The 18,946-nt window shown below is 38.1% G+C and overlaps 1 protein-coding gene across 3 annotated transcripts in view; it reads left to right on the forward strand.

Moving 5' to 3' along the window:
- The window catches only part of ZNF385D (zinc finger protein 385D), a 437,843-nt gene extending 426,860 nt beyond the window's left edge, over nucleotides 1-10,983 (forward strand). For 2 of the 3 annotated variants that reach the window (XM_064444281.1, XM_064444280.1), the window contains exons 7-9: nucleotides 1,514-1,692; nucleotides 3,043-3,144; nucleotides 6,952-10,983. In XM_064444281.1, the coding sequence (XP_064300351.1) occupies nucleotides 1,514-1,692; nucleotides 3,043-3,144; nucleotides 6,952-7,185 (515 nt within the window). In that variant the 3' untranslated portion in view covers nucleotides 7,186-10,983. The remainder of the gene's footprint in view (nucleotides 1-1,513; nucleotides 1,693-3,042; nucleotides 3,145-6,951) is intronic. The other variant, XM_064444282.1, reaches the window with a different exon arrangement.
- The last annotated feature ends 7,963 nt before the right edge of the window (nucleotides 10,984-18,946 follow it).

Here is an 18,946-nt window from a genome sequence, read left to right on the forward strand (position 1 = left end):
AGCTCCATATTGTCTGTTAATAACTTGTTAAAATTATGTCTATTTTTCCTTTGTTTTCATCAGCTGATGGCAATTGCTTCATGAGAGTTGAATGGGTAATTGCTTACCTCCATCTTTCCTCATTTTTGAGCCCTTTCTTGTTATTAGAGCTAGTAGCAATGGTAAGCTCCAGTAGTAGCTAGGCATCATTCACAGTCACTATTTTAAGCATCTTATTGATTGGCTTTGTGGTGAGCAGAGTTAAAAGATCTTGGGATTTAATATGGTGACAATGACCACCTGTAACAACAGTCTTACAGAAGAACTCCTGATTTTGCATGTCAGGGGTTACCTGTCAGCAGGGTAAACGCAGCTAGGTGACAGAGAAGGCAGGGAACCTTAGGTTTGAAACATAGAGACAGTGATGATATACCTACAGCAAGATGATCAATGGTTTTATGATGTAATAAAAAAGAAACCACTTTGGCATGTCTATAGAATCTACTCAAATTAAAAAGGAAATTATAATTTGTTGGTATTAATAAGAAACAAAGCCTAATCAGTTTTAAATTCTGTGTTTGCTCTTTGCCAGATCTTCAACTGGTGAAAATTTAAGTTCATAAAGCTGTACCCATTTAACTTCATATGAGGGATAGACTCTAAACATTTTTCTGATACAGATGAGAGCCAAAACATTATTCTGAAGGTTTAAACACAACACTCCAAGTTTTTGCTGTCTATGCTGATAAACTGTGTGTGTGGTCACACACATACATGCTTGTAAAAGTGTACATGTGGGTGCATACAACAATTATCAGTGGAACACTAATGCTGTACATGGCAGGAGTCTGTTATCATACAGACTACCTGCATGGACGTCAACAGCATGAGGAATTGTTCGGTTGAATAAAGGTAAAGCAACAGGACACTATTATTTTCTATCCGATCTTTATTTTGTATAAAAAATGCAAATGCATTTTTCTCCCATGTATGTTTCTCACACATTTTGGTTTCTGTTCAGGACACTAAGGATCCATAGGTTGCTGCCAGGAACCTCTGCCCCTTTTTGATTTGGAGACTAATTAGTTAATTACAGATCTAAGTGTAAGCTACCTAATGCATACTGTTTGCCAATGCATTCAGGAAGACTACAAATCAAAGCCAACTACATCTTTAATAGCTGAATTACTCTTCCCTTGCAACTACAATTCAGGTCTTATTAGCAGCAGGAGTTAATGAGAAAAGTCACACCCATTTAACTTCACATCAGGATACCTGATTGTGCCACTACTTACTGGTGTGGCTCCTTTATTCTCATGCATTACCTACAGATATGTAATTTAATAATTAAATATCGGATGTGAAATATTGTTACATTGGTATGAATCTGATACAGACAAATACAGGCATATTCCAAGGATAGCATGTAGCACCAAGCTGAGGTTCATATGGTTTTCTTTTAAAAAGAAAATGAAAGAATGAATGCAACCGAATTGCCAAAGTTGTTTCTGTTTCCCATTTCTAATGTCTCCAGGGACTAAGCACAAAACTATGCTGGAAGCTCGGAATGGAAGTGGAACCATAAAAGCCTTTCCCCGGGCAGGCGTAAAAGGCAAAGGACCTGTGAATAAAGGAAACACAGGCCTTCAGAACAAAACATTTCACTGTGAAATATGTGATGTGCACGTAAACTCTGAGACACAACTGAAACAGGTACTCAGCTAGCTTGCAGAGTGTGAATCCTTGGCTGTTCTTTGTTTTCATGGTGATAAAGTACCAACTCCCAGCATGTGTCAGTCTAACAGTTCACATCCAAATGGAGCTTACAGGTTTTGCCCTTTGTACTTGTCTTTCATGCAGTATGTTTTGTTTTGGATATGATTTTCCCTGGCACAGAATATATTTTCTCAAAAGCTCTTGATTAAATATATGTCTGAAAGAGTTACAGAAGCTGTGAGCTGCAACATGTTACAACTGTCTTTAGACTACTGTAATTGTCATGAGCTAATAAGCCCTGCCATTTAGTGTACTGCATGATATTTGCCTTGACAAAGATGTGGAGGTAGGTGCAGCGAGTATTTTGACAAAACATTGAATTACCTGCTTAGAAATGCAGGATGGAGAGGATTTGTAATACTTTTCCATCAGTTTTACTCTGTAACTGAGAAGCATGACCTCTAAATTGCAATTACACTAAGTTATGTTCAGTCATTCTTCAGATGAACAAAGCCTTTGTTCTGAAAAACACTTAGTTTCATTCCATATGCCTTTTGGAATTAAATACGTGTTAAGGAACTTCACCAGAATGAAGATAAATTCTGTAATGGACAATAGCAATACTTCTGCTTTCAGGAAAAAAATGTCCAGTTCTTTGTCTTTTTTTGTGAGAACTCTCTTGAGAATGAAAATCAAAGTAAAAATATAGTTCTGAAAAAGGTCTCTTACACCCAATACTGCAATAAAGTCTGTGTAGAAGGATCTGGTAAAATCTCATAGATTTTATAAAGAAGATAATGGATTTTGTGGGGGTTTTTCACCATCTTTCAGCTGAAATCTTAAAAGGATGTCTAGGCTTAAGAATTTAAACAATGTTGTGACCTTCCCCACACCCTGTCCGTCCCCAAAAGGGATGCTCTACTATCTAATATTCTTCCAAAACTTTCTATCAGCAGTGGATTGAATTTGATGGGTGCTTTGCAGAGATAGGGAGGAATTTTTCAAGGCTTCTATCTTGGACCTGATGCTGTTTAGTTGCCAGCCGGGGCTGAACCGTGACAAGGTCCTGTTGAAGTTAACAAAGGTAGGAAAATAATTAACTACAGTGGAAGCAGAGTTGAACGGGGCACTGTGGAAAATCACAGTCCCAGTATGTGATGCACAAAGAATCATTTAAATTGGAACAGACCCTATTCCCATTCGTTATTGAATTAGTCAAAGTAATGCTGTTGTGGAGAGCAGTCACATTCCATATTTGAGCACCCTTGTGTAAAGCAGAACCTGAAATTATTTATTGAGGAAATATCACTCTTCTTTTTTTTTTTTCCCCTAAATGTATTTTAACAGCACATAAGCAGTAGAAGGCACAAAGACAGAGCTGCTGGGAAGCCGCCTAAACCTAAATACAGCCCTTACAACAAACTCCAAAAGGGAACACATCCTCTAGGGGTAAGCCAATCACTTTTTTATTTTAATTTTACTTTAACCCTGCTGAGCAGGTTTTTTTAGAAAATATAAGTGGAAAAATGTTTAAAATTAGAGGAATAGTGTAAGCAATGGGAGTATACGAGTGTATGAATGAGCCCATGGAAACCCACAAGGGACTTTTTTGATGGGTGTGAACTACAACCCAAGGGTCCTTGTTTTTTGTAGCTACTCTGAATAACCTCAGAAAAGAAGATTGTTTCAAAGGTCATTAGAGAGCAACAGATGAAAGAAGGATCCAGATGTCAAACAGGATTCTTCCAGTTTTCACGAAGGACAATAGTGATGAAATGACTAAATAAAATATAAAAGTTTTATTCTATCTTTATTTAGAAAATTATTCAGGTAACAATTGAAACAAATAAAAAAATCCATCTCTCATTTCATTCCACTCAGTTTCAGGATGGTTCTTGTCACATTTTCAACTGCCAGGAAAAACTATCTGAAACACAGTTTTTTCTAGCTTTAAAAGCTGAGAAAAAGGTTCGCTTTTTAATAAAAAACCCAGCTAGGATCCTGCCATTAGTTAAGAAACAGCTTGTGTTGTGGGTGGGGTAGTGAAACATCTGACATTTGTCTCCATCAGATAAACTGCACGATTGTTTTATGTGCTGTGGTGTTTTGTAAGGGTTTATAGATGGTTTTGGCAGGGGGAAGATGTTGATTCATTGGCCTCATAGATTAGCCCGTTATTGTTGACCATCTTCTCTAATGGATGCGGTATATGGAGCTTTTTTTCTGTGAAAACCCAATTCTCTTTAAGTTCAGTTAAAGCTCAGAAAGCGTGTCCTTGTTGGGGCAGCCCTCATGATAGGTATATTCACACACAATTCAGTTGTGTAGGAGCTTTCTTAGATGTTGTAGCATAATGCAGTGCACCATTCTGGTAGATCCACTAGCAGGGAAATAGCCCCATAGTGTTTTTCAGTAATCCATCAGGAAGACCAAGGTCTCCAATACATATAAGCTATACTGAAAGGAATAGAAATGATGTAACTGGGATATGGAATCACTATAGCCTCTCTGACAGGATTATTATTCCTTTAGGAAATTCATTGTTTCCCAGGGGGTGAAAATAATTACTACATTACTGTTGCTGTTGTGCACAGTTCTCTATTTGCCCATTCATGTAATGGTGATTTCTGAGAACTCCACCCAAGGATCAAGGCTGTTTAGTCACTGCATAGGAAAATAAAGGCAATAGGTCCTTTTCCTGCCCTCTTGCTCCCAATTGCTCACCATATACAAGTCAGGCCAGAGCTGAGCAAAGAGGCAAAGGGGGTTCAAGAACGAGTAGAACAGAGGCTACGCTGAGAAAGGATAAGAGCAGTTCTCCATTTAGTCTTTTTGGTTTTGAATAGAAAAAAATACCCAAATTGCTGTCACTTGAAATGCAGAATGGCATAGCAACAAGCCAAAGATGTGCTAATTTTACTTTGAATGTAAATGTTTTTGATGAGCTGTAGACTTTTTCTTTACTCTCTGTTAATTTTTCAAGTCGTTTACAGTCCCTTAGTTTACTTCATTGGAAAGGAAACGAATAATGACTACTTTACTCTTAATGTTGACCTGTGTGTTAATTAGTACTTGCAGAGAGGTTTGAAATGAAGGTGCAACGTGCTGTACACACTAAATAGTACTGGTTTTGCAGCTATCGAAATCAGAACCATATTGATAAATAAACTGAAAAGCCAACTTCATGAGAAGTTCCTGATTCCTCCAAGAATGGCAAGATCGCAGCATCACAGTCAGTGTAAATCACATAAGATCTTCGTTCTTCATGACAAAAAATGTCTAAACATAATACAGTTTATTTCTACAGAAGTTAGAAAAAGGACATACTACATTTTCATAGCTTTGCTAGACCAAACACATTCCATTGCCATGCTTTCAATACCATTTGTACTGCTTTGTCTAGTCTAGTTTTGCATGCTTCAGAGATAGAAGCTTTATGAATTCCCACAGTACTATTTCAGAGTTTAAGAAATCTTGTAATGTTGGGACTGACTTGATATTTCTTCAAGCCACAAATGCCCAGCATGTATAAAATACTGTAGTGGAGAGAAAGAGGTTATTAAGTGCTTGATAGTCCAAACTTTCTGCAACAAAATAGCTCTTATGAAAAACACTTGGAATTCTAGACCACTGTCAGAGCCCTGTTGTTTTGGGCTGGGTGGGTTTATTTTTTTTTTGTACTTTGTACTCAGGGGTTTTTGGAAGGTTTTTTTGAGGTTTCTTTTTTTGAGGTTTTTTTTTTCTTGTCTGTTCTAAACAAGGCTGAAAAAAAGTATTTACTAAAAAAATGTAAGGAAGGAGGAAAAAGTCAAATACTCAGCAAGAGAAGAAGACAGCTTGGACCAGTGAGCGAAACACTGATCAAGGAAAAGATGGTATCATTGCTTTTCATAGGCACCATGAGGAGTTTTGTATCTAGCATCCATTATGTCCTCCATTAAAAGAATTGCAGAATCTGGTCTCCTCTGAGTATCTCTCCCAGAGCTTTCAAGGACCTTGAGGCCAGCAGAGTTGCCAATGGGTATTAAAAAAAAGTCAAAATCCTGTATCCATCTGGCTGGTAAAGAACCAACAGATTTTTTTGGAATATGGTGATAGTGTAATGATGAAACTTACTGTGGTGGTTCATGGCAGAGTACTCCTGTCCTTACTTTCTGACTATTCACTCACCAACGTGCTGTTGAGTGGAAAGTATCAGACTGATATATAGTGCAAGTTAATTATTTGAAAGCCCCTTTCAATTCAAGGATGAGAAATTTTGTTTCCCTGCAAGTGAGAAGTGTCTGTACTCACACTGAGATGTACCACATCATGGTACATGTATTCATATTCATATGTTCAATGCCACATACTCAGGTTTATGTTCTTTGCAAAGGGCCTCAGGTCATACCAGGACACAGACCCACCCGAAGTCCATCAAAGCCAATGGGAACTTTTCTTTGTTAGTGGATGAGGTTTCTATTCTTGTCTCAGAGTTACGAAACCAGAACAACAAAGGTATTCAGGCTCCTAGCTTCTTATTAGAAACTTGAAATTGCACTGAAATCTGGAGAAAACTATATAAACTACTCTGATGTTCATTTGTATGCATACTAAATGTAAGTTCTCTTAAATAATAATGGACTTCTGTGAGTATTATCAATCAGTCTGAGGTAGGCTTCAGCTTATTTTTTGTCTTTTTGGAAACTCTAACTGAGGAGTTTTCCAAATTATCTGTTGTTAGAGGCAGAAGCTACTAAAGAGGAGCTAACAGGAGATCTTAAGTAGACCTTGCATCCTAATGATAAAAACAAAAGCACCTTCTTAGCCAGACCAGGGAATAGGATATGTTTTAATTCTGCTCTGATCCCTATCATAAAGCTGGCCAGATAGAGGTCTTTTAATTGATGGCTAATTCTTCTTTATTTAATTCTTGCAGGGGACATGCACCTTTACTTTGGTACAGATTGCCCAGCCCTTTTTTAGGTTTGCTTTGATTTCTAATCTCAGATTAAATTATAAGTCTCAGTGATAAGGCATGAGCCCACCATCAAGAGGACATTGAAAGTCTTTGACCATGACCAAATCCTGCTCACCCTTGTCCAATGCGCGAGATCGTATCGCCTGTCACAACCCTGCAGCTCATAGAGTCAGTAGCCACTACGAGGCCTCTCCTACTTGATTTTGCACTTATAATCTTAAGTCAAGCTTCCTGTCGTGTAGCTAATATGAACAAATTATGTCTCTCTGTTTGTTTGTTTTCTCTCTTCCCCACAGGTAAAATTAGTATTTTCAAAGGAACCTTCAAAGCCGATGGCTCCACGAATCTTACCAAATCCGCTAGCAGCTGCAGCAGCAGCTGCTGCTGTGGCTGTGAATTCCCCCTTCAGTCTTCGCACAGCCCCAGCAGCCACCCTTTTCCAGACTTCAGCACTTCCTCCAGCACTCCTACGACCAGCTCCAGGGCCTATACGGACCACCCATACTCCTGTGCTGTTTGCTCCTTACTGAACTCCAAACAGGAATTAATTGTACTGCAATAATTTTTCAAATCAAAACAAACAAACAAACAAACAAAAAAAGAAAATGAAGAACATTGAACTATGCAGTGTTTATTTATAGTTTAAAGTATATATGAAGAGCCAGGACTTTTGATAGAGAACTGAACAAATTCTAAAAGGAGGAATGGGCAGTATTTTCTCCAGATGAGAACATTCCTCTTGAGTATTGATCGTTTTAGAACTGATCTCCAGCATTGACTTGTAGTGATATATAAAACTAATGAAGCCTTTTGACTGTGCTTTTTGGCACATATTTCCCTGCAATGTCTTTCCTGCTTTATGAAACAACTTACAAATTTGTCTAAAGGGCATTAACTGGTTCCAATGTACATAAAATACTTTATTCTGTAGATTAAAGAAGAAGAAGAAAAAACACTGTGAATAGTAGTACCCTTACCAATCCTCCTGCCAAATAAGCAGTTACTGGGTATTTATCTGAACAAAAGTAGATACAATAGATGTCTTGTAAAACAGTAGTATTGTGTCTCTATCTATGCCACTAGGTTTCTAACTGAGTTGCAAAAGATAAAGTGAACAAATTCTGTCACTTCGGTAAGTAGTCAAAACTGATGACAATAATGTGGAGCTGTTCCTGGTGAGCAAAAATTGTTTTCCTCACCTGTAGAAGAATGGGCATGAAGATAGTCTATGTTTAGGACAAAGTAAACGATAAAGAATATTTAGCGGGGGGAAAGAAATCCAGATGCTGTACACAGAATGGATCAAACTTTTATTTAATGGAGAACGTGTGTGTACAGTGTGTGTATATTCTAAAGATGTAATACATATAGGATAGATCAATGTCTAGGGCAAGCCAGCGGACAGCAAAAAATACACTCTTGTCATGAAACAGGCCTGAACACTTTAGTGTTGAGCAGAGGGAAGACACAAATGGGTTACGCATAGTCATAACTAGCAAATGAAAAGCAGGAGAGAAATCCTGGCCCCATTTAAGTCAGTGTAAAGTTCCTCCTGACTGCAATGTAGCCAGAATTTCATCCCAAGAATGGCACATATTCTTTTTATATCACACCAGTGGGAGTGTCTGTAGATACAGGTAACATTTTTTGCGATAGGCCTAGTCTTAGAAACAGATTTATTATCTTGTTTTATTTCCTACTGATGTGATATAAAATGTCTTAATATACCTATAAAATGTAAACAGCAACACATGAGATACATGTTACAAGATAACTGCACATTGTGGGCTTGGAACAAATACAACCTTTAGGATCTGAAGGGACCCTTGAATTTGGTAGCTGACCTTTATGTATGGACAGCTTAAAGCCTTATAAGTTTACTGTGAGGCTTAAAGGGGTTGACTGTGTCCCTTTAAAGTAAGATTTATCAGGGGTATATATAGATATATTGTATATATGTTAGAGTAAGAAAAATAACTTATAAACAGAAAATCTACTATATAAAGATAATTATATAACCATTGAGTTTCACATGTGGGTCATTAAGTGGTAAGTAACAAACAGCAGAGAAAAAAATAGACTTCTTGAATCTGATTCTTGCTGCCTGCTTTTTCCCATAGGGAGCTGAAAAGTATCTATTAATATTATGGAGTGCGCTGCTGAGTCACATGCGACCACTCTGATGTGTAGCTAAGTGAAATGCCTACCATACATTTAGGAGGAATAAAGTTTAAAAACGTAATTTAACTTTAGATGGGGAAATGATTTGAAAGATTTTATTACAAGGTAGTAATGCAAAATATTGACCATGTGGTTGCTATATAATACTGCCTGTGGTTAATATGGACAGTTGGAAGATACAGAGGATGGGAATATACAGCACTTTTGACTTGCAGTTCATCGGTAAGCCTTCCATATACATTGGTATTTGCCATTTTTTAAACCTCTCTGCATTTAGATTTTATAAAAAAAAGATATATATAAAAAGAGAGAAGAGGTTCCATGGATATCTGTGTCCAAAGAATTCCAAAGAGATGCATTTATTTATCTAGAAGTATTAAAATAAGTTCTATATTATGTATTCGTATTTCATCCAATTTATTTGCAAACGTTTGTGCCTTGAAATGAAATGGGCTTTCGGTTATATTTAATTCACTCCTATGTAGCCATGAAAAACGTGATGGTGATTTCAGGGCTGGTTACTAGCTGGATTGCTTTGGCCCAATTTCCAAAATAAGAAGAGTATGTGTAAGTTCCTGAATCCAAGTTTTGGCACCTACATAACTAGGGGCTGGCATTTAAAAGGGCTCCCTACTCTACAGCTCCCAGTAAAGAGGCAGTAAACAGGCCAGCCTTCAAAACCTGCGCCTAACAATTTAGAAAATGTTTCCTTTATTTGGGTACATCAATATAGCATAGTAAGGTTCAACTCATCTTTGCAAAACATTGGCCTTGGTCTTTTAAGCCTGATTCAACCTTCCATCTTTTTGCAGATGTAGTGCCATTGCCAGCTGTGTTCAGATTCTTCATTGAATAGGGTGCCAGTTTTCAAGCTGTGTTCCATGAACCACCATTTATCTCCAGAGCCTTTTGTAATAGCCTGTGTAAGTAAGAGCAGAGGAGGACTGGTGTTTTGGGAAGGGAGAAGGTCTGGGCAGGCAATCTTTTCCCCATGAAAAAACACGCAGATGGGAAAAGGGGAGACCCATAAATATCCTGTAGGCTCTAATGCACGGCCTTCTGGTGCATGGACACCTGCTGTACATCCTGCCATGTTGTTGTGATGCCATCAAAATCAACAGCCTGATCCTTGCCAAAATGTGGCCTGTGGCATGTATGGAGGCACAGTACTAAGGGCAGAGTTAATACAAGTTCTGCTAGAAATAGTGTGTGTCATTCCAACTACTTACATCAGCTAATTTGCAATGACACCTTCACTTTTCTTGGACCTCTTTTGTCACAGTGCTCTATGGAACAAGTTTTTGTTCACACAAGTCTCTTAAATTTCAGCTGTAAACAACAAACTCAGTTCTTTTTATGTCTCTTACTCACTACCTAATAAAGGATAAAGCCTAAATGTTAGAATGTATAGTGGATTTTCTGTGCCTTGCTGTTCCACCCCACTCTTGGTCAGTAACAAGTCGACATACCCGGGATGTCAGCACAACAGTTTTATTATACATATGTCACAGAAAATACTGGCACAGCAATCTGATTGGGCAAGGGGAGTTTCCAGTAAAGGGTATGTCCACAGCAGCTGACAAAGGAGCTAGCAAACAGAAGACACTTTACACCTACTTGTCAATATATCCAACATGGAGAGCACTATAAAAGAAAAATGTGTCATCGTATTTCATATTACAGCAACCCTCCAGGGCCAAGAGGAAGCCTAAAGCACAAGGAAACAGGTCACTTCATCGAAGACACAGTCACTCACTGGAATAACAGTGTGAAATCAGCCTGCAGGGAAATAGCTGGGTATAAACTCAGAAAAACAAATAGGTTCAGGGATGTTTTCTTAAATTCTATACAAACTGTTAAAAAATGACTATTCTGTTCTGACCCCAAGAGATGGTATTTTTGTGGAAGGGAGATATATATTTATATTTTTACACTATCTGCAAATTTCCAACTATCTCTGGCTTCAAACCTTTGTTCTGAAGGATCGGCATTGCTCTGAACCATGAAATCAGTTACATTCTTGAAAGTTGCTGTAAGAGCTGATGTGAGAGGTCAGTAAGCAAATGGTATAAATATGATTATCTAAAATGAAAAAAAAATTAATATTGTATTTGAAAAGTATACATCCTTAAGATAAATTAAAGTTATATAAAATTAAGAGTAGCTAAATAAAGTTAATATAACTAGAAGAATTACATCTGTCATTTTAGTACTGGAATTTTACAATTGGCTCTGTAATTTAAAAGTTGAAAAGACTTTTTAGAAGCTGAATCAATGTAAAGATGCTATGGGTAGATTTAATGTCTCACACACATTATCTTCCAGTTATACCAGGAATAGCATAATTGAATGGACCTGTCCTTTGTCACTTCTATTCTAATCCCCAAAGATACAGTAGGCATTGGCCCAATATTCCCTGAAAGCTGAAATCATTCTTCTTAGGAACCCCTGCTTCTGCCTTCTGCTCCCAGTGAAGACATAGTTTTTAGAGTCTCTACAAAACCTCTTGGGGAATTTTGATCTTAATATCTCTCATTTTTTTGCAAAAATAAATGTCATTTTATGAACATAAGACCAACTCTGAGAAGGAAGACCTGAAAAGGTTTCTTCACGATTACAATATTCTTGTGCAGCATTTCTTGGCTGCACAAATCTCTCTGAAAACGTGAAGTCGGAAGCCTAAACCATTTTATAAGGAACCTGTTCTTTTTATTAACATAGGTGTCTGAATTTCCATTTTTAAAATTGACTTGAGCACAGTTCAGTCTTCAGGGCTCTAAGCACCTAGAGCTCACAAGAAAATGACAATGGGCTTCCTATTTACCTAGATGCGTGTGAAAATATGAGCCTATGCTATGTAAAATATTACAGATTTGTTTTACATCACGTCTTCCCCTGTTCTCATTGTTTATCTGTAAGTTCCATTACTTCATTACCAGTGAATCATACAGAAAATTCTGTGGTGGGATTCAGTGCATGACTGAAAGAAATAGTAAAACTGATACATCTTATCTTAAACTAGTTGAAATCTCAAACACACAGTTAAGGGTTTAGCTAAGGACAAGAGATTTATGCCCTCTCACACCTACAGGTTTATTAAATTTCAGGACCATTTAGGAGTTAATGTAACTATCTGGAGGATCGTTATTACGTAGCCTCATCTGAAATGTCAGGGGCTGAAAGAGTCTGTGCTCCAGACCAAATTTAAGAATGCTGTGAAAACCATAATGCTCTTAACCTTGGGACTCCTGAAAACAGTTGCAAAGATCTTTGACTTCAGTAGAGGCAATTTTTTCACCCTGAGTACCTGAGGCCTTTTGAAGTCATGCTGTGTACTGCATTTGGGTGTCATTCAACTCAGATTCAGTATTGACATATTGATAAAGAAACTTGGCTGAGCCTGAGAAATGGTAAGTGGCTGTCTAGTTCCTGTGATCAGCTTCATGCTGGGATGATGCTTGGATGGTGAAGTAAGAAGAGACAAAAGAATCAATGTAAAGAAACTAGTAAACTAGTACGACCCCTTTTCTTTGTGCAATGTTCTTATATGGAACTTGTGAGGCATTATCAAGATGGGGCATTCAAGAGTTCCGGGATAGGGACCTTGAAGGTCATGAGATCTTAACTTAAAAAATAATTTTGGTGAGAAAGATGATGAGAAGGAACCCAGAAGACTTTCTTTGGCTTAGGTGCTTCAGTGGCTTTGTAGCAATGGTCTTCACACTAGTCACAGTGTCAGCACACTGACATTTCTGCTGTTCACAACAGAAATTTAATACTTGACACCCATAGGTACTGAGCACTCAATAACAGGACGCAAAAATTTTCCTTGGGAATCCATGCATTCATGTTTGTTCATACCAGCCAAGATATCACAGCATCAACACACAGGTCTCCAGAAATGATGTCCACATTTTTTATTTATCATTACTATTTGATTTTTCTTCTATGTTTCTTTATTCATAGTTCCATCTCTCATATTAACGAACAGAATACATAAGTTCAAATATGCACCCAAGAAACCGGTATTCATCAAGCCCCCTGTTGGATCATTTGATCATAGTCAATAAATAGAGTAAAAAATTTAAAGCAGCAGTGCCATAGTAATAATAATATATTATGAATAGAGAGCATATGTATACTACAGTGCTCTTTACCTAATCTACTCAGAGTTTTATGACACAGACAGCTCTTTAGTCTTCCACAGTTTCCTGAAATGTTCATCTTTTGGGATTTTTCAATGGTTTAATTAAATGTAAATGTTATTTCTTATGTTCAGTAACAAGAGCTATGCATTTCTGAGTGCAAAGGCAATAGAGAAAAAAAGGATAAAAAACATAAAGCATTTTCTCACTACAAATGCCTGCAGCATTTGCTAACAACTTCAGCCCTTCCTCTGCTTGAGACTGATGGCTGACATTTGCCATGGGAACAGTTCTCATTGACACGTGTATCAGATGAAAATTGGCTACTCAAAACACAATCTGCCAAGTGCAGACATTCTTTTCGGCCACAAAAAAGTAGGAGATGATAGCATATGGGCAAAACTATACCTTTACTGCAGCCTGTTATAACTCCCTCAAAACTGCCTGGTGGCTCAATGGGGAGTGGCAGCACCCACACAGGTTCCTAGTATGGTCATTCTGTCATATTTATAACATACAGGATGTCAATTTGAAAAAAATCCAGATCGGAGGATTTTTTACAAGTGCTTCAGTTTGCAGGATGATGCCCCCCACCTCCATGTCTTTCAGACATATTTTCAATATAGTCTTGTCCATGGCATTATCGCCAGTCAAACTACAGCCTGAATGTCTTTCACCCATCAGAATAAAGCCATGAAGGTAAGTTTTGGTACCCAGAAGGAGCACCTGAGAACAAAAAAATACAAATATGTAATGAGTCTCAAGTTGGGTCACTTTTTTTTTTTTTTTTACTTCCTGCAGTTGCTTAAGTCCTACCAGCTTGCTGAAATGTAGGTGTCAATTGAAGTGAAAAGGCTTGTTTCTTTCTTCTACTGTTTTTATAGTTTTAGAAAGGAGATGGAAACAGCTGTAGCTCTTTATCCAATTAGTCCCACATTAACCTTCATGTAGTCAGTTGGTCAGACAAATGTCTGTACATTTATTGTCTCTCTGTATACACATAGCTCTTATTTCCTTCCCATCCCTCTCCTGAATCGTGTTTTGTGACTCCCCCACCAGGATGGGACACTGCAAGGAGCATTAAAAAGGGAAAAAACAACCCCCACACCCACTTACGGGGTGTATAGGATGGGTATGTAATATAGTACCTCTTTATTCCCTTGAGTGGTATAATCTAACCATGCGTGTGGCTGGAGTTTTGCACTGTGCCCCTCATTACGGTATTGGTTGCTTTAAATGGCAACCACTGAAACCAATCTTGTTGGCTGATGCCACAGTTAAGCCTTCTCCCTATCTGTGTAAGATTCTCTGTTCTCTGGGGTATTTTGCATGGCAAGTGAATCCTTGGAAGAAAAGTGAGAGCTATTTTCATCTCCTTTACAAAGATATAAAAAGCAGTATGAAAAAAGTGGCCTTTCATGTTTTATTGATATCCACATCCAGCTAACTGTCAGGAACTTCACAGCTGCAGTAAATACTTGAGAAGTTCTTCAGTTCTGCTCCATGAGACAGGATGTGATGGATCACTATTCCATACAACAGACATTTAATCCAGAGCAGCGTGCAAATCATCTACTTTATGCCACCAACTCACTAAAAACCTTAAGCTTCAATAAAGAAGCCTCAAAACCTACCAGGGCCCACTGAAAGCACTGGGGAAGAAGAGCACACATTATGTGATGTGGTGTCAAAGAACTGCCAGGAGGACATCCAACCAGGTGAGTCCAACAGCTGCATTGACTTAAGGCAAAAGAGGGTAATGGTTCAGGCAATTTGTTGTAGAGAAGTCCCTTCTGAGCCCAAATGTGAAAATGAGTTTAAGCCCAAAGAGTACACTGCAGTAACGGGGAGCTGGAGAAGTTTGTTGGTATCATTGAACAGTATATTTCCAGCTGTGGACAATCTCCAACATTTCAGTAAATGACTTCAACTCTGAGACCAAGTTATTCATCAGGATAGCGAAATATTCTTCCTAGGCCTTATAGATAACCAGCATAAGCCCTTCATTTAGTGATACCATGCACAGTTAAGTTAGTGGGTACTAGGAGTACTGCAGGCTTCAAAACAACTGGCCCTGATCCATTCACACTTCAGAAACACTGTAAATTTAGATGATATTTTTATAAGTCCAAGAGTAAAATTTCATGGTCTGGTAGTTTATAATAGTTTTGACAGATAAATAGTCAATATAATGTCTCTAATTTTAAGAAAGTAGATGGAGGTGACTGGGGCAATTATACCTTAGTATTTAAAACCCCTGATACCTGCCTGAGGGCTTTTTTTAAAGGTCAGAGTTATCAACCACATGGAAAAGGCAGTGGACTAGAGAGCAACTGTGTCTTCTCAAAGGTAAGTTAAACAAGACAAAATTAACAATATTTTGGTAATTTCTTTATTAGTTAAGGGTAGATTAATTGCTCCAGATTAGATCAAGTATTTGAGATGGTGACCCATAAAAATGATTAAATTGGTACTGTGAGTATTCAGACAACAGTTTTGAAAGAAACTAACTGAAGTGAAGGCTGCATGGATTATAGTGTAAGGAGAATTACTAGGGTGGGGAGAGAAGGTAGAAGGCTATCCCTCAGGAGCAATTTTAGGTTTTATCTGGTTTCACTGGTGATTTTGCACACAGAAAAAAGCATGTGCTCTCAAAATTCTTTGATAATACATATTAGGAGCTATCATCAATATAGGGAGGAACATGATATTTTCCAGAAAGAATAAAATGACCTTGAGAACTGGTATAATAGAAAGGAGCTGAAACTCAATACAAAAGAAAGGGGAAATCGGGTGTATAGAATCTAATAACAACTAGTTCTAAGAACTCAGCAGCTGGAACTAGCTGAAGAAGAGCAAAACCCACAGGTATCACCATTGGTGACAATGAGTTAGAAATGTGATAGAGCTGGGTTTTTTTTAAAAAAAAGTTCATTGAGGTCTATTCTATGTTACTCCACCACAGAATAAAAACTTTATATTTTGATAACTTCAGTGAGTCATGATCAAGAATGATTAAGTCTTTAGATAAAAGTTGAGGGAAAGCAGAGAACCTAGTAAATGAGAAAATAATAATATTTATATGCTTAGAATAAGGAGAAGGCAGCTGAGGGAGAGACGGATCCAATTGCTCCCTATGTATCCTGGGATAGAAATAGTGGTAGCCATCAGGAAGAGAAGAAAGCTGTTCATGTTCTGAAAGTGTTCAAGCATAAGCACATCAATAAATGTTTCTAAACTCACCAGTGATAATTGGATGGAAATCAAAAGATGTTTGTGTTAAAACACAGAAAAGTTGTCAAAAAGATTCTAAGCAGGCAAAAACTGAGGCACTCCTCAGGTGGGCTCCCTCCTGGTTAGGAATGGGGTTCTGTGGTGCATTTGCTATGGCAGCAACTAACAGGGCACAGTGAGCCAGTCAACAGGTCTGTGCTGTTGTCCCTCTGAGTGCGTACTTAGTGTGTCGCTCCAAAAGATCTTAGTGACTTGCCTTCATGACTTGACAAACCAGGGAGAGCACTATAAGAAATACAGAGGTTGGCATTCCATAGGAAAAAGCCTTCTGAATCTTGCCCAGGGTCTATTTCACCTATTCATTCACATAACAATAGTCAGTCAAAAACTAAGTGTTCCATATGTGAGTGTAGGTAGATACATTTGGTGATGGCTTTTTGGACACTGTATGTCAGCTGGAACAGTCTGTCACATTCTTGCTGAAATAGCATTCAGTATAGTTTTCCTAGACAATCTCATGTCAAAACACATCTATCACAATCTGTTGCTAAGCATAGTTCATGCTTTTAAAAATTCAGACAGATGAGTGAAAATATTTAATAGTACTGAAATCAAAAAAGATGTTTCCAGTACACTGAAGTCATGAAAATATGGAGTTCAGCAGCCACACTTTAATACAGCTAAAATCCTTAATTGCTGCTTGGTTTTTGTCTTGGGCGAGGACTGATTTGGGACTTTGTCTGAGCTTTGCAAAGGGAGACAGAGGTTTGCGACAGAGTGAGTCCTTGCAACAGAAAAAGGGGCTGAAGTCAAAGTGCAAGACCTCTTAGGTCCTCTCTTATTTCAGACTCCTCACTGAGGTTGCTGAATCCTGTGAATTGTGTCCTTCAGTGTATGAGTGCCTATATGTTGCATGGCTGGGAGTTCCTAAAGTTCAGCAATAAAATACAGTCCTTTTTGCAGTTACTGGACTGGTTATGTGATGGCTGAGTTTGTCACTTGGCATTCCATTCAGGCTTTAGGTAATAGGTAAATAAATCGCCACTTGACATCTGCCTGTCTTTTTTTTATTTTTTTTTTTTTCTCCTTCCAGAAGTCACTGATTTATCCAATGCAGGGGGGGACTGGATATAAACTTCATGCCTTGGCACACTGCAGCTATGTTCCTACTGCCCAGTCAATGTCATATTTTTGTATCAACCAAAAGGGAAAAAAAATCCCAACATATCAACCAAACAACCTCCCCCCTCAAAAGAAAACCCCAATGTTTAGTATGTTATCAGTTGATTTGGAATAGTCTTTCATATGAAATGTATTGTAAAACATTTTACAGAATTAAGAGCTTTGTGTGACTACAGCACAAAGACATAATCCAAAATGTTTTGGCTAAAAAAGGAAGCCTTCTGTTTTCCTTGCAACTGAGGCCAAAACAATTTTAATTTCTGGCTTCTTAATTGATGTTAAATACAGTTTAGACTGAGTTCCTCATCAAACAAATATTGCAACATTTGTAGATTTGCAGTTATTCAGTCCATTGTTTTATCTTTAATTTGAGCATCCTGAGTATGAGAGCAGTTGAATTCAAAGTCTTCATAGATTATGCCATCTGTTAATGGAAATCTGTGTTTAAGAGCTATGCAGAGCGTGGCTGTTAATGTTGTCATTTTATTATAGGTTGGCCATTTTTTATTTATTTTTGCTGTATTGGTGCCTAAAGACTCTGATTGTGATCATAAAATAAGAATTTTGTTTTATGACAAAATAGAGATCTTAAAAGTTGGGTTTAGTACACCCAAGCATAGACCAAGGAGCTTTTGCAGTTTTTCAGGAGAAAAGGAAGAGACTGGCAGTCTGGGATATGAGATTCAAGTTCATCTGTTTGTTCTGATTCTGTCTAGAGACCTGAATGTGTGTTAGGACTTGGGTAAGGCTCCTAGGCACTAAAGCAGTTCCCCCACCTCTCGCTTATCCATTGAATTGATTGATTCCTTCATTACTATCCACAGCAGTGTAGTTGCCTACACCTCAACAGTTACCTTTCACAAAATTCAGATTTAGGGACTTGATACAGCTGCCCTCTATTAAAAGTCCACTGTAGGATGAGATGACTTCTGCCGTGAAAGTGCTTATATTCTCCATAGACGGCAAAGGAAGCATTGGATGATAAATGAGAGGTAGACACCTATGCTGTATGTGTCTGAAATTGATGGAAAAATTAGGCAAACATTAGATGTCAAAAGTTAATCCAATCCAAGCAAGTTGCAATTTAGTTCAGGATGTGGTAGAGCACGCTCACAAAACTCAGTCTCCCATGTGCAAGATGAGTGTTTAAACAAGAAAAAAAATCCTTGTTAATAATCTTGGTTTCAGTCTTAGAAGTCAAGGCTTTTTTTCAAGTGGAGGTTTCACCACATCAAACACATTGAAGTAACAGTTTTGAATTGGGGTGTGAGGCTGGTGGTGTTTTGGGTTGGTGGGTTTTCTGTTTTTGTTTTTTGTTTGGGTGTTTTTAACAAAAATTAACAGGTTGGAAGCTCTCCAGGAAACCACTATGCTTTTCAGAGAGCAGTAAGGCTGGGCTGCTCCACAGGGCCAGGGGAGCTGGGAGCCAAGGGTGGCAGCAAGGCAACCAGGCAGGGGTCTCACCAACAAGGGCTTGAACACGCAGTAAGGTGAGCAGAGCAGGTCTGGTGACAGTGACCAGGCAAGCTGAGAGTCCAGGACTATCTAG

The sequence above is a fragment of the Phalacrocorax carbo genome, chromosome 2 (genome assembly GCF_963921805.1).
Source record: "Phalacrocorax carbo chromosome 2, bPhaCar2.1, whole genome shotgun sequence".
NCBI classification, from domain to species: domain Eukaryota; kingdom Metazoa; phylum Chordata; class Aves; order Suliformes; family Phalacrocoracidae; genus Phalacrocorax; species Phalacrocorax carbo.